The 13193-nt window shown below is 39.5% G+C and overlaps 1 protein-coding gene across 4 annotated transcripts; it reads right to left on the reverse strand.

The window, feature by feature from the left end:
• Window positions 1–828: 828 nt before the first annotated feature.
• On the reverse strand, window positions 829–12951 carry LOC100829632 (vacuolar protein sorting-associated protein 52 A). Of its 4 annotated transcripts, none has more exons than XM_010230196.3 (19): window positions 12442–12951; window positions 12281–12341; window positions 11976–12071; window positions 11518–11619; window positions 10816–10899; window positions 10386–10466; window positions 9620–9763; window positions 8336–8424; window positions 6382–6463; window positions 5846–6031; window positions 4852–4967; window positions 4712–4770; window positions 3188–3288; window positions 2605–2655; window positions 2266–2445; window positions 2048–2182; window positions 1856–1930; window positions 1450–1507; window positions 829–1369 (listed from the first exon to the last, which is right to left on the reverse strand). In XM_010230196.3, exons 1-19 carry the CDS (start codon window positions 12540–12542, stop codon window positions 1068–1070), a joined length of 2103 nt encoding a protein of 700 aa, XP_010228498.1. In that variant the 5' UTR covers window positions 12543–12951; the 3' UTR covers window positions 829–1067. The 4 variants fall into 4 exon arrangements, with proteins under 4 accessions (XP_010228498.1, XP_003557717.1, XP_014752264.1 ...); XM_003557669.4 differs by having other exon boundaries at window positions 12281–12338; window positions 12442–12950; XM_014896778.1 differs by lacking the exons at window positions 11976–12071; window positions 12281–12341; window positions 12442–12951 and having other exon boundaries at window positions 10816–10895.
• Between the last annotated feature and the right edge of the window lie 242 nt (window positions 12952–13193).

A 13193-nucleotide genomic window follows, 5' to 3' on the forward strand; every position in this document is an offset into this window, starting at 1 on the left:
CTCCATGGTGAGTACGACGGAGCAGCTTGGCCTTCTTGGTGGTCTCAGCCCGTTTCAAGGATTATTGTTCACCGCCCGACGCTTGCTCATATCCAGTATCTTTTGCGTCTAGCGAGTTTTCATCCTCCGGTTCTCTTCCGGGAATCGTCGGAGGCTGGTTGTTTGAAGCCTTCGCTGCATGCCGGGTGGCAGCCGGAGAGGCAGCTCGGTGGCAATGTCGTGTTCTCCGGTCGGCGGCGGCAAAGGGCGACGAATCGCCGACGGCAAAGGGCAACGAATCCTTTTCCAAGTGTAATGTACGTGTGGCGACTCGATGGTGTTCACTGCAGTTCAGTGTGTGTGTACGCGTGTGTCATATGACCAGTGTTGTAATTTTTCTCATTCGCAAACTTGTATCAGTTATGTCGAGTTGTAATCTCGGGGGTGTTCTCACCCCACTGGTATCTTAATGGAATGCAGGGAGTTTTTACAAAAAAAAAATTCGGATGCTTCAAACTTTTGTTGTGTTGTCATATTTCTGCAACCAATTATAATATAATTTTGTGCTTGTGGATTTTATCCGACACAATATGCGTGGATTGTATTTTGCACGCTCAAGCTTATGTCGTTAGGCAATGGCACCTATTTAAATGGCTCAACGAGAAAAAAAAGTTATACAAAATACTCCCTCCGATCCATATTAATTATCAAAATATTACATGTATCTAGAAGTTTTTTAACACCATAGATACATCCATATTTCGCAAATTGGAATAAAAAAATCGAGGTCCCAAAACGTGCGGCACGTGCCCACTTACTAGTGGATCATGGGGTCGTTATAAAACAGACTTAGAATAACAGGAGACCATCATTGCAATATCACATTGTAACTGAGGAAACTTTGATACATACCACCGTGCTAACAACTTACAGTATACCTGTAGCAGCAGAAGAAACAAACAAGCGGTTCCGAGCTTACAAACTTTGAAACATACCCAAAAAATCACATCAGAGAAAAAGACGAACCATACTTCCAATCACAGCATGAGGATAAACCACAACCCTCGTCTTAGTGTACATGGCAGTAACTAAAATGTCCTGGAGTATTTCTTGATTTCGTACAAGATGGAGGATATGGAGACCAAGTCCTTGTTGAGGGCAGAGCCACCATTGATCCTCTTGACACACTCGGTCAACCTGGTGTAGTACAGCAGCAGTTGTGTGAGAGCTGCTTTCAAGATCTCCATTCCACACAGAAAGTTGCTGAAAGATGTGATGACATCTTTGTGCATCAGTTCAATTGCAGCCTTCCATCGGCTCGCGAAATCCTTCACCAAAGGCTCGACATCTACGATGCTAGTCTTGTCTGAACTTGCACCTGTGTCTTCCGCTAACAAAATTCAGGCGGAGAAGAGATGTCATAGTTAATAAATATAGAGATACACAAAGTAGTAGCGCAACACTACTTACATGTACGTGTTTTAACGAACTTGATCAAATCACAGAAATGCTCCAGAAGCAATTCTTCCTGCAGAAATATTTATGCAGCAAATCAGTCTAGATATGGCATGTTCAGAACTTATACGGACGGCAACTGCAGTCCTCGCTTTGCTTAGCTCGTTAGCAAGATTGAAATTGCTCAGCAATTTGACACTAATGACCGTCAACTCTTGCTTATTTTGCGGGCCAAACACGTCTTTCAGCGTGTCATGAACAGTGGATGTGCAGCCATAAAAGCGAAAACCCAAACTATATTGTGGATGTCTATTTGAACTCTACACTGGAAATTTTCACAAATAAAATCAAGAAATGTTGTGAGTGGTATTTCTCTGGCAGAAAGAAATTACGTTCCATCTATAAGACTGCAAATGCATACCACATATATTGCAATGTTGCTCTTAAGGACCTCCTCAAAGTGAAGTTGTGCTTTTCCACCGTCAGAGGTAGCTTCCTGTATAAGAAAGATCAGAATAAATTTGGATGAGGCAATGCAAGTAGAATTTTTGTACATTAAAAGCACTTCCAAAAGGAAACAACTAATAGCTGATATTAACTCAAAGGCACCCACCTTCAATATGGCAATCGTTAAATCATAATTGTTTATCAGGAAAACAGTTTGCAACTTTGGTTTAGGGAACATCTTGGCCAACTTAACTAGCAAGTCTTCAATAGCCATCCGTAATCGATCAAGATTAAGATCAAGCTGCAAATTTAGAAACCAACTTTTAAAATTTCCACTGGCTGCATTAAAAGGGTCTTCTTATCACATTGGGTTGATCATCTAACCTGACCATCCCCATATTCAACATTGAGATGAACAAGAGATGCTGTAAATTCAGCAAATCTCCTAGTGACATAGTGAGGGTGCACATCATCCTCCCAGAGAGTCTTAATATTAGCATTCCGCAAGCTGTTCAGATGTAAATCAAACACCATCTTGAAGCGAGGCCAGAGTGACATATTAACCTGTCCATTGTGCATAAATGAAGTCAAAAGATTCAATCCAAATTTGGATATGGAACTAAGGCAGATTTTCATGCCATTGAGCATGGGTTTTCTGAAATATAACTCCCATAGATAGTTCATTTCAAAGTTCAAGTTGCAACAAAGGAAGTCAGAACAAACCTTGTCCAGGTAGGAGTCCAAACATGGAATTCGCCGCCTAAACATTATAAGCTGCATAAAATATCAGTTCCATTTAGATATCTGGTTGTAACAGTAACAATTACAGGGTCCTGTTAGCCCACTTAGCCACATATTCAATTTACACAAGGTTGCACCAATTTATGAACTACTTGAAAGAATCTAACAAAGTACATAGAGTTATAGATACTTTTCTTACAAATCAATGAATCAGATAATTTTTCAGAAACATGTAAAACTAAAAGAAAAAAGTGCTAACTTTAGCCAGTTTCTGGAGAAAACCAGCCAGAATCCTACTGATTTTAGCTTCAAGATGATGATCTAGGAAAACTGAAAACTAGTCTGTTGGTGCATCAAGCAAGTCAACACTTCATGCCTGCCAGTCGCCAGACCATCGACGAACAAAAACTAGGAAAGTACCGCTGTTAATTGCAGGGATGGCCATCCCTCTACACTACCTGCAACCACTTTTAGAAAATAAGTTTTCTTGGGTTTTATTCCGACAAGACTACACTAGGAATAATACTTTTCACTAGTTATTTCTCCATAAGGTAAAAGAAAATACCTGGTGCTGATGAATTATCCGGATCATAAGCATTATTCCTATTGCGTCGTAGCAGTTCAGAAGTACATCATTAAAATACTCGTCAACAACTTGAATTGGCCCTAAATGAAACAATATACTTTCCAATCATGACACTAGTAGCATCTCTTGGTAAGCATGGTGATATATTTAATAAAGCAGAATATGATTATATGAAAAATCGTGAGCATTGCATATGATTGAAATTAATATAGGCATCACATCCGAATATCAAGTGTACTATATCAAGACTATACACTGAGTTAGTGGTCCGTTCAGATGTGCTATACCAAGATGCACATAAACAATTAAGTAAACTAATCCAAAGCATTGCATTAAGTACTAAGCCATGACGTTGGTGGATCATATCGTAAGACTCTCCACCATAATTATAACAAAGATGGTAACGCTGAAGCCAATTTCACCCACACAGTGGCACTATATCATGATGAGGATAAGAAAAGAAACTATGAACATATATTTGTTAGAACCATGAAATATGGAACCAAAATATGTGCTGTTTCACTATTTTTCTATTTTGTTTGATGCATTTGTGTAACTTCTAGTTCTATCATGTTATGCATTGACTGTTTCCAGTCAGAGTATAGGAATAGCAAATGCATATACCGGTCAAGTTTGACCCAATAATACAATTAGTAACTTTTAAGTAAAATTAAATTAAATGAGAAAATAGAGTAGAAGATACTGTGGTTGTTGGAGTAACTCAAAGTATATATCATCTTTATAAACTATGAACGTTATCACACGCACTACTAAAATGGCTTTACTGCAAAAAGATATATACCAAGAGTGAACTTTAGAATAAGACTTAGAAGTACAGGCTTTACTGCAAAAGATCTATACCAAGAATGAACTTTAGGATAAAATTTAAATGGACAAGCTTTACAGCAGTCTGCTGAAGGTCTACACCAAGAGTAAACTTCAGAACAAAATTTCAATGTGCACTAGCATGGAAGCAGGCTTCCATTTCATTGAGCAAATACTAACTTCGCTGTGAAGACCAAGTACAAGCAACCAATAAATGCATGACTAGCAGTTTTTGTCTAATTAAAAACATGCACTTGTATTCTTATGCTGATATTTCAATTGCTATACGAAATGAATAACAGCAAAGCAGACAGGGGGGACTTTGTTTTTAGTGAAAATTGATCTTTGGGTGCTAAAATGACAACTGGTCACCTGGGTTGTTTGAATCTTTGGATGGATCAGATACAATGGAATGTAACCGTGTGGCCACATGGATTTAATGCACAGATGTTACACAAATAACTCTCACAAAAATCAATTATGAAGGGTCCCATCATATCCCGCAAAGTCTGAGACCTATTTAAATCTCATCCAGTGACATACGTGAGAGTTTGCAACTTTACATGCTATAGCCGAAAGATGTTTTAACATTAGATATTTCCCCAAGAAGATTACTGCACAAGATATAAAAAGATTTGACAAATAAACAGGAAATGTAAAATACAGGATGGAACAAACCAGCAAATATATCTTGGAATAAGGATTCTTCGCCAAAGAAATCATCAGAGAAAAGGTACCTGCAGTTAGTTGGTATATCATCATCCTGGCACTTGTTCATTATATGAATATCAAAAATAGAAAGGACACCACTATCTTACTCTGAAGTAGCTGTATCAATCAGAAGTTTTTGTAAGCTTCTGAAAAGAACTTCATATGGGTACTTCTGTGACTTGGCTTCAGCTATATGAGGTATCAATGCAGGCTGATCAATATCCTGATATACCAAAGGCACAGGACAAAAAGAAATTACACCATTGTGGTTGGTACTTGATAGGGTATATTAATCATTCAGCAACAAAATGGAGTTCAAAGTTCAAAATTAATTACCATATATTCATGAACAGTTATTTTATGGCAGTAGCTAATGGCTACTCCTACTTATAAAGTTTGGAGTTTGTGGTTGTCCGTTCACTTTATTACAACCCTTCTCTTCTCACTCTTAGCAAGTTGGGCCATGCAAACCCACGAGTAGGAGAAGCAAAAAAAAAAACAATCCCTCTCTCCAATCTCTTCCTGCTACCTCTGCTCTCCAATCTCCATGATGATTGTCAGGCTTTAACGGCATTGGTCCATAGTCTATCTATTCTGTAGACTTTCTTTTCTTGACGATTCCGTAGCAAAGTATGGGCACTGTTCTAGTAGAGGAACTGAGCGAGTTTAAATAACCAAGACTTTTGGCTTTATTAAATTTGCAAACGAGATCAAACATCTCAAGGGAACTTCATTGATAATTGACTAGAATTCTCAAGTGTACATTGCAGAGAAAAAGCATATCCTCAAATTTCTTTGGAAACTTGTCTCAAAATTAGCCATACTTATTATGTGGCTGAGGGGTGACCATACTTCCGGTTATGAATCAATCAATGGGCTGAGCCCATGCTGCATGCTAGGCTTTCTGTGGCTTGTTTTGGTCATAATCCAAACAGCTTGTTGGTGTTGCTTTAGTTCCTATAGAACCCTGTAGCTCACACGTCCCAGTCTAGCTCCCATGTATTGGTCGAGTCATTTCAAAATCATGAACAGGTTGATAACTTCATGAATCGCACTCCATCATCCTGATGATGAAGTGCCACTGTGTCATTAGTTAGTTACCTTTAAGATGTTTATTCTTTCACCCAGAGCAAACACTGAAGAACGGGCCTTCAGAGGCTCTTTTCCAATTGAGAAAAGGTAGCCTGTAGTTCTAGTTTCAACTCCAAGTAAGTCGGTGGAGGTTGCTATATCCAGCTGTAATTTCTCTAAAGCTTGTATGTAAGCACGAAAATGTGCACTCAGCACCTGAAAATTGGAAAAGATAGTAGAATGTCATCAAAATTATAGTTTAATGTAAGATTTCAAAGAAATACATGGCCTTCTAGGGCTATATTTGCTTGTGTTGACCAAATAATATATGAGCCACATCAAATATGCAAGCAGTCTTGCACAATCCGTGCAAAATTTTGTAAGAAGGGGGTATACAGTACATACATAGGTAGAAGAAATGTAATGACACATAGGGAGACTCCCAAAGCCCAGGACAGTTATATTGAAACAGAGGGGTAAAATGTACTGCTAAGCCAAAAACTCTACCCAGGGTATTTTATCGACAGTTTGGTACCTATTCAGATCACATTCACTGTAACACTCACCTTATTCATGGTATCAATGTAAGCTGTGCGAACTTCTGCATGTATCTCCTTAGCATGCTCTTTAAGGAAAATTATTATGTATCTACAGTGGAGAGGACAAAGCAAAAAAAGTGAGATCATACACTCAGAAAGAACAAGTGAATAACACACAGATGTAACACATAAGACAACAAACAATAACAACAGTAATCTTTCCTACTTATAAAGTTTGGAGTTGGTGGTTGTCCTTTCACTTTACTAAAACCCTTCTCTTCTCACCCCTAGCAAGTTGGGCCAGGCAAACCCACAAGTAGGAGAAGCAAAAAATATAATACTCCCTCTCTCCAATCTCTTGCTGCTACCTCTGCTCTCCAATCTCCATGAGGTTGGGTCCATAGTTCAAATCCACTAAAGTCAATTGTCAGGCTTTGATGGCAATGGTCCATAGTCTATCTGTTCTGTAAAGTTTCTTTTCTTGGTGATTCCATAGCAACGCGCATAAATGCAGTGCTACAAACTAGGGTTTAGGACGAGAAATAGGGAGGGGTCTCACCCCAAGAGCCAAGGTGGAATAACTGTTCTTATATATTACTCCATATCTATCAAAGTTCAATAGCTTAAACCTCAAGGACCTGTATAGCAGGCTTTCCCCGTCAACAGGAATACCACTCAGACTTGACAGCCTTGATTACTAGGATAAGGACGCCCATACTTGCCTATGGGCTGGAGATGGTTGTTCAGCCCAAGCCCATGATAGCTGAGTAGGGAGGACCTTAGTTGAGGAAAGCCAGCAAAAGTGTCGCAATCACTTCTTGCTGCACCGCCGTCTCCGAATGCAGACAGCGTGCGGTAGCAGGTGCGGCCCTCATTTGGAAGAGCCCATGTATGTGATTCTCGATCTCATCCTTAAGATCTTACCAGTTGATGGGGTCATGCAAGCAGCGCTGCTATGACGCGCCTCGCCGCATAGCACTGCCAATGCCCCGTGCCAGGCCGCGCACAATGCGCCTAGTCAGTGGAACCAATGGTACGAGCCATCAATGGCAGAGTAACACATACCTCCTTTGGTACCAAATGTTATGAACTAGGGCTTTCGCGAGGAAAAGAGAAAGGGTTCTCACCCCTGGAGGGAAGGACAAGAACTTTAGGGGAAGCAACGATGAAACCAGCAGCGGAGGTGAAGGCAATGGCGAAGGAGACAAGACCCTCGGCGCTGCAGCTATTGGGGGTATGGTTGTTGGCGTGGCTGCTTTCAGTTGCTCCACCCACACGAGGACGTTGGTGCAGTTTGTCCAGCGCGGCTTGAATCCTGTCGCATGTAGCTTCAATCTTGAACATTGGGGATAATGGCTTTAGGGCCTCTACAGGTTGGCCCTCGACCCCAGAAGCACGACAGCTCGATGAAGGTAGCCGCACCTCAAGTGCAGGGGTGGATAACTAGATTGGTTTATTCTTGACTTGCCTCATAACGATTACAGGGGGCCCTTTTATAGGGAAGACTCGACTTGACATCCAAGAAACTGATCTCTACTTTCCTAACAAGTCGTATTTTAATATTCCTATCTTAATCTATTGCCTAACTAATTTATAAGATCCTAATGGGATATTATCCCTTATTTGGATACCTAGGGATCCCCCCATAGGGATGTATGCCCACGACAATTTCCTTCTTGTAATTGCGCTATCTTAGCACCTTAATGAAAATGACACACCGTTTTGTGTGTGAGAAAAAAAGGCCATGAAATAGGTACTTGCAATAGTTAATCAAAGTATGGCAACTATCATGTTTGCTAAATGTCAGTAGCATTTTATGCCAAAAAATCATGAATCATGTATTTCAATTGGCGAGGATTATAAAGTACATAATCTGGCATAAAACAATTTCACATCTAGCACATTAAAATGTAAACAGTGAATTCATTCTACAAACAGGGGGTAAAAGTAGAAAAGAAATATCAAGGCAGAGTTGACATACTTGTATTTAAGGACACTTTGTTGTAGAATCTGAATGTTTGTTTTTGGTTTTCTCAAGGCATAGAACTTTTGGATAACAAATTCGAAAATCTGCAAGAAAACTATGAGTGCATAAGTAATAGAACTCTATTGTAGCTTTATGGTGTTAGATTGGCTAGAAACAAACAAAAAGGTGAGCAAGAAAGAAGGGAGGATGCATTTCTTGCTTGCAGGTAGGTTTACTCATAGCTACTATATTAGTGAAATTAAACAAAGCTAACAAAGATCACCTTTATTCCTTATTTTGTGTCAAAGTATCAATCAGTATTGCTAGTATAGTGGTCATGGCTGACAACACCAGTCTCAAATGGTAATCGACATAGTTGCAGCATTTTTTATACCCTCAACCTTATCAAGTACAACAATAGCATGAAGGCAAATGATGAATAGCATATAAGATATAACCCCTCTTTGTACTAATATAATTAAGTTCTACCGGAAACCCTTGACGTTGTGTGACCGCCCTGAGTAGCTAGAGTGTGTGTTGCATGTGTCCGTGATATGGGCATCCTTTTGCCAAACTTTTGTACCTACTTTGCTTCTCCTCTTAATGAAAAAGATGTGCTCTAAGAAAATATAAACCCTCAACTCCTCAATCTGTGTAATTGTAGCACGACAAAATATGCAGTGGAAACCACCATAAGGTAGAAAGGTTTCAAAAATTCTCAACCACAAAGAAACCATGCTAAAAAGTTGTCAAGAATTCTAAAAATAAATACAGTAAGTTGATGACGTGTACTATAAACATGTAAAATTTCAAGTCCAAATCAAATTCATTTGGAGGTACGGAGAAACAAATTCCGCAATGAATAGTGGCAACCAGTAGACGCTACGCTACAATCTATTGCTGAATTTGTTTCACTCGTGCCTCTCCTAATTGGTTGTGAGTTTGAACGTGAAAATTTACGTGCTCATAGAACACCGCTCTTCCAATGTGATGTAATATTTTAGAATATATGAAAACTATTAAAAGGTAGTTTCTATGAAGTTTTCATTGTAAACTAGTATCAACCAGATACTTCCTCTTGCACCACAGTACCCAATTCTCAAGTTAATTCTGTAAGCACACAGGCATGGGGCCTGACAGAACATAAATACACACATTAAACACCACAGAATACATACTGTTTAATACCAAATAAGCACATATGAAGATGAAACACATGATAAATATACATGAAGTTGATCTCTTCACTTTCTTGAAAGATTACATTATATGTAAAAAAAAAGTAAAAAAAAATCAAACCTTTGATACTGCTTTCTGCCTAAGTCTCTCAACCTCAGGTTGAACATCCTTTAGAGCTTTTGATGATTTAACCATGGAATCAGCTTCAATGAATTTGATCTTTTTACTTAGGATATCTAGTGTTCTCATGTATTCATCATTAACCTGTGCCATTGTTGGAATAAGTCATTATCAGTCATCCATCAGTAATATAGTAAATCCTTGTGACATATGTGATATGCCCAACCATAAAATCAAACGTAGGAGAAAAAATAGCACCCACAGATTGAAAATAATTAATATATGCAACAAAAGAGAACATATCGTCAAAATGAATATATCACCTAAGACAGGATATAAATGCTGATTAAATATATGATTAGAAGAAATTATATAATTACACAAAGTACCACAAATAGCAGAAGGCTGTGTACATGGATGTTAACAAATAGCATACTAAGTTCAGAAAGGAGTAAACACATGTTGCATGGGTGTGTTTGGTTGGATCCCAATATTATCCTACCAAAAATTTGGCTAGCCATTGCCCACGAGTTGGCCAATTTTGGTAAGAAAAATGAACAAGAGTGGGCAAAGAAACAATGCCATGGCAACCATCCAAACAAAGGCCAATTCTTCTGTCATAACAAAAACAATTTAGTAGAGCACATTTTGGCAACAAAGCAAGCATACCCCAAGTCTAGAAAGGAGTGGCCGAAGCAAATGGAGATTGTATAGATACAGTAATAATGTCAAAAGGTTGGCATGAAGATAGAATGAAAGTACTGACCTCTCCATCAACAATTATATCAATCATTCTTGGAGGGACTATTATATCCTCAACAAATTTTGACAGTTTAGACTCTGCAGCCTGCATTTCTTTCCAAAGGGTAAATCATTATAGGTAATTTAGAGACGAAAAAAAGAGAGAATACAAGCATTATCATGTCTAGTTATAATGCAGAAGTGGGGATACCGTGAATTAATTCCGACATGAACCAGTTAACTAATGTTGAAAAGTATGTTAAGGAATGGAGGCTATGTTATCCAACTAAGATAAGAAAAAATAGCACTTCGAACTTAGATAAGGACTAATCCATTGAATGTGTCAGTATTATCTTATCTGATTATAACGCAGATGTGAGAAATAATTAACCAAACGTCAAACATATGGCTATATGGGTATAACATAAAAGATAAAGGAATGAGATGAACCAAACCTTCCGATTTTTCAACTTTAATCCCATATCCATAGATTTCTCCTGAAGCACCTTTATCTCTGAACTTATAGAACCGATTTCTGTCTACCACAGAAGTCAAAGGAGTTGCAATATGACTTAGTAGAACTGGTTAACTACCGTTGAAACATCTTACAAAAAAAACTATCATTTAAAGCTATAAAACTACATGTATAAACAAAACAGGACAGGGGGGGAGGGGGGTGGTGTTTGTGCCTGTGTGGAGATTTTGGCCTGACAAATACTGTGGGGCATGAAGATCTAATTAATGATAAATATTGAATGACTAATAACTCTAAAGAAAGGGATCCAGTCAAATATGATCATGGAAATTGTAGCATGGATCACATAAATAGAAAGTAAAACACTTGAATTAAGCATATATTACAGTATACAAAACTTCAAACTTCCAAGCATGCCTGGTTTCATTCACACTATGCATTGCAAAAAGACGTCTTGGAAATGCAGAGATGTATTGGTCCTCGACTTTCAGGTAGTTAACAATAAGCAGCATCTTTCTTACAGTAAAAAAAATAAAAATAAAAATATAATTTCTTAGAATAATAGTAGCACCAAAGGTTGACGGCAAAATGACGAGTAAATCAGTTACCCATTTCAGGTATCCAAGTACGTCAAGGAATGTCACAAGTAGTTCTGTCAAAACAGATGTGAATATGCAATCACCTGGAATCCAGTCAGGACAGTTTCCATTTGTGACAAAATATTATCACAATCACAAATCTGATCATGCAGCAATACTAGGTTTTCACTTTCTGTAATGTAATCCTACAAAAAGAAAAGAGAAGACAGCATTGCATAAGACAGATATCACAGTTACTGGTAATTTATATGTCAGCAACAGAGGAAAAGACATCATAAGTCCACGTTTTCCACATATTTTTGGATGATTCAACATAAAATATACAAACTAACTAGCTATATGTAGAAACACTTTAATGAACTCTTTTATTCCCTAGTAAAGCATTGACATAGCATGTATTGAGTGTGTTACTCCAAGCATCAGGTTCAAATTGTAGACTCCTATTAAGATATGTTCTAGACCAGTGGAACAATGACGCCTTGAGCAGCTGAGGCGACCAATCTTATAATGGAGTAACAAAAATAGTAGCACAAGTAATTACCTGTATAGAATCCAGCTCAACTTGGCGTATGCTATTCTCAACACCTTTTGTGTAATCACGAAGTTTGATGCCATTAGCCAGGATGTTTGCCACTTCCTGCACGCATCCAGGAATAAAACATCAGAGATCACCCAAGGATGATAGAGCGGTTCTGAAATGTTCCAGCGAGCTAACAAAATCCAGAAACAAGACGTTCACCGGGCACTTGCAAAACAGATAGCTCCACGGCAAAATGAAAGAAACCTAGTAGCTTTTACGGCCTTGGTAAGATGCTAGTAAATGAGCTGTAAAGCAAGAAGCAGCACCTCGTCGTTCTTGCAGTCCTCGAGCTCCTGCTGCAGCCCGTCCAGCGACTCATTATCACTGCTAAACCAAGCAACAAGACACAACAGCACGTGAATTTAAGCGCAAAAGATAAAGGAGGCAAAGGGATCAGACAAAGGGGAGATCGAGTTCATGGTCGGACCTGGCCACGTCGTCGTCGAGCGGGAGGTCGCCGACGAAGACCCCGAGGTCGAACCTCTGCTTCTGCCCGTCGTACACTACCGCGGCTGTGGAAGCCTCCATCTCGGCGGCGGGGAAATCAGAGGTGGGCTTCGGGGATAGCCGGAGCGGGCTCCGATCCAGATCTGCCACCGGTGACGGTGGGCGTTGGGATCGGATCGGGCAAGGCGTCGCTCGGAACGGGTATCTCGCCGGGAAATGAAGGTCGAGGAAGGGGTTAGGAGGAGAAATGAGTTGGGCTGGGCTCTTTCTTAGAGCATCTCCAGGAGGGTGGACTTGTTTGTAGTTTGGGCGGATCGGGCTGTTTTAAGAGTAACTCCAACAGCCCGTTTGGATGTAAGAATTCAGTCCCAGAATTCGGAATTGGAATTGGAGAACTTCAATTCTTACGGGGCCGTTTGTTTAGGATTGTAGAAGCCTCTCCAACTTCTATCAAGTGGAATCCGAAGACCAAACAAACAAGAGATTTTCGTCTAGTAGCCTCTCCTATGGAGCGTTCCATCCCAATACACAGCGATGTGGAAGCTGGAAAATAGGTGCTTCCTGCAGCAGCTGTGGCTCCAAAATCGTCCCAATGACCGAAATACCCTCCCACCAATTCACATATTACGTACCAAATGCCACAAAACGGTTCGCTTGTATTTTCCTCTCGCCCGGCCACATCCCGAACAGAGAGCCCGTCAAAAGCCTCTCGCAGTCTCGCGTGTGGCGAAT

The sequence above is a fragment of the Brachypodium distachyon genome, chromosome 1 (assembly GCF_000005505.3).
Source record: "Brachypodium distachyon strain Bd21 chromosome 1, Brachypodium_distachyon_v3.0, whole genome shotgun sequence".
In the NCBI taxonomy this organism is placed as follows: domain Eukaryota; kingdom Viridiplantae; phylum Streptophyta; class Magnoliopsida; order Poales; family Poaceae; genus Brachypodium; species Brachypodium distachyon.

Coding starts and splice junctions, on each gene's coding strand:
- LOC100829632 (XM_010230196.3), bottom strand. CDS start 12,542: ATGGAGGCTTCCACAGCCGCGGTAGTGTACGACGGGCAGAAGCAGAGG. Junction 2,656..3,187: donor GGATAATTCATCAGCACCAG/GTATTTTCTTTT, acceptor TATTTTATGCAG/CTTATAATGTTTAGGCGGCG. Junction 2,183..2,265: donor TTGAATATGGGGATGGTCAG/GTTAGATGATCA, acceptor CTAAATTTGCAG/CTTGATCTTAATCTTGATCG.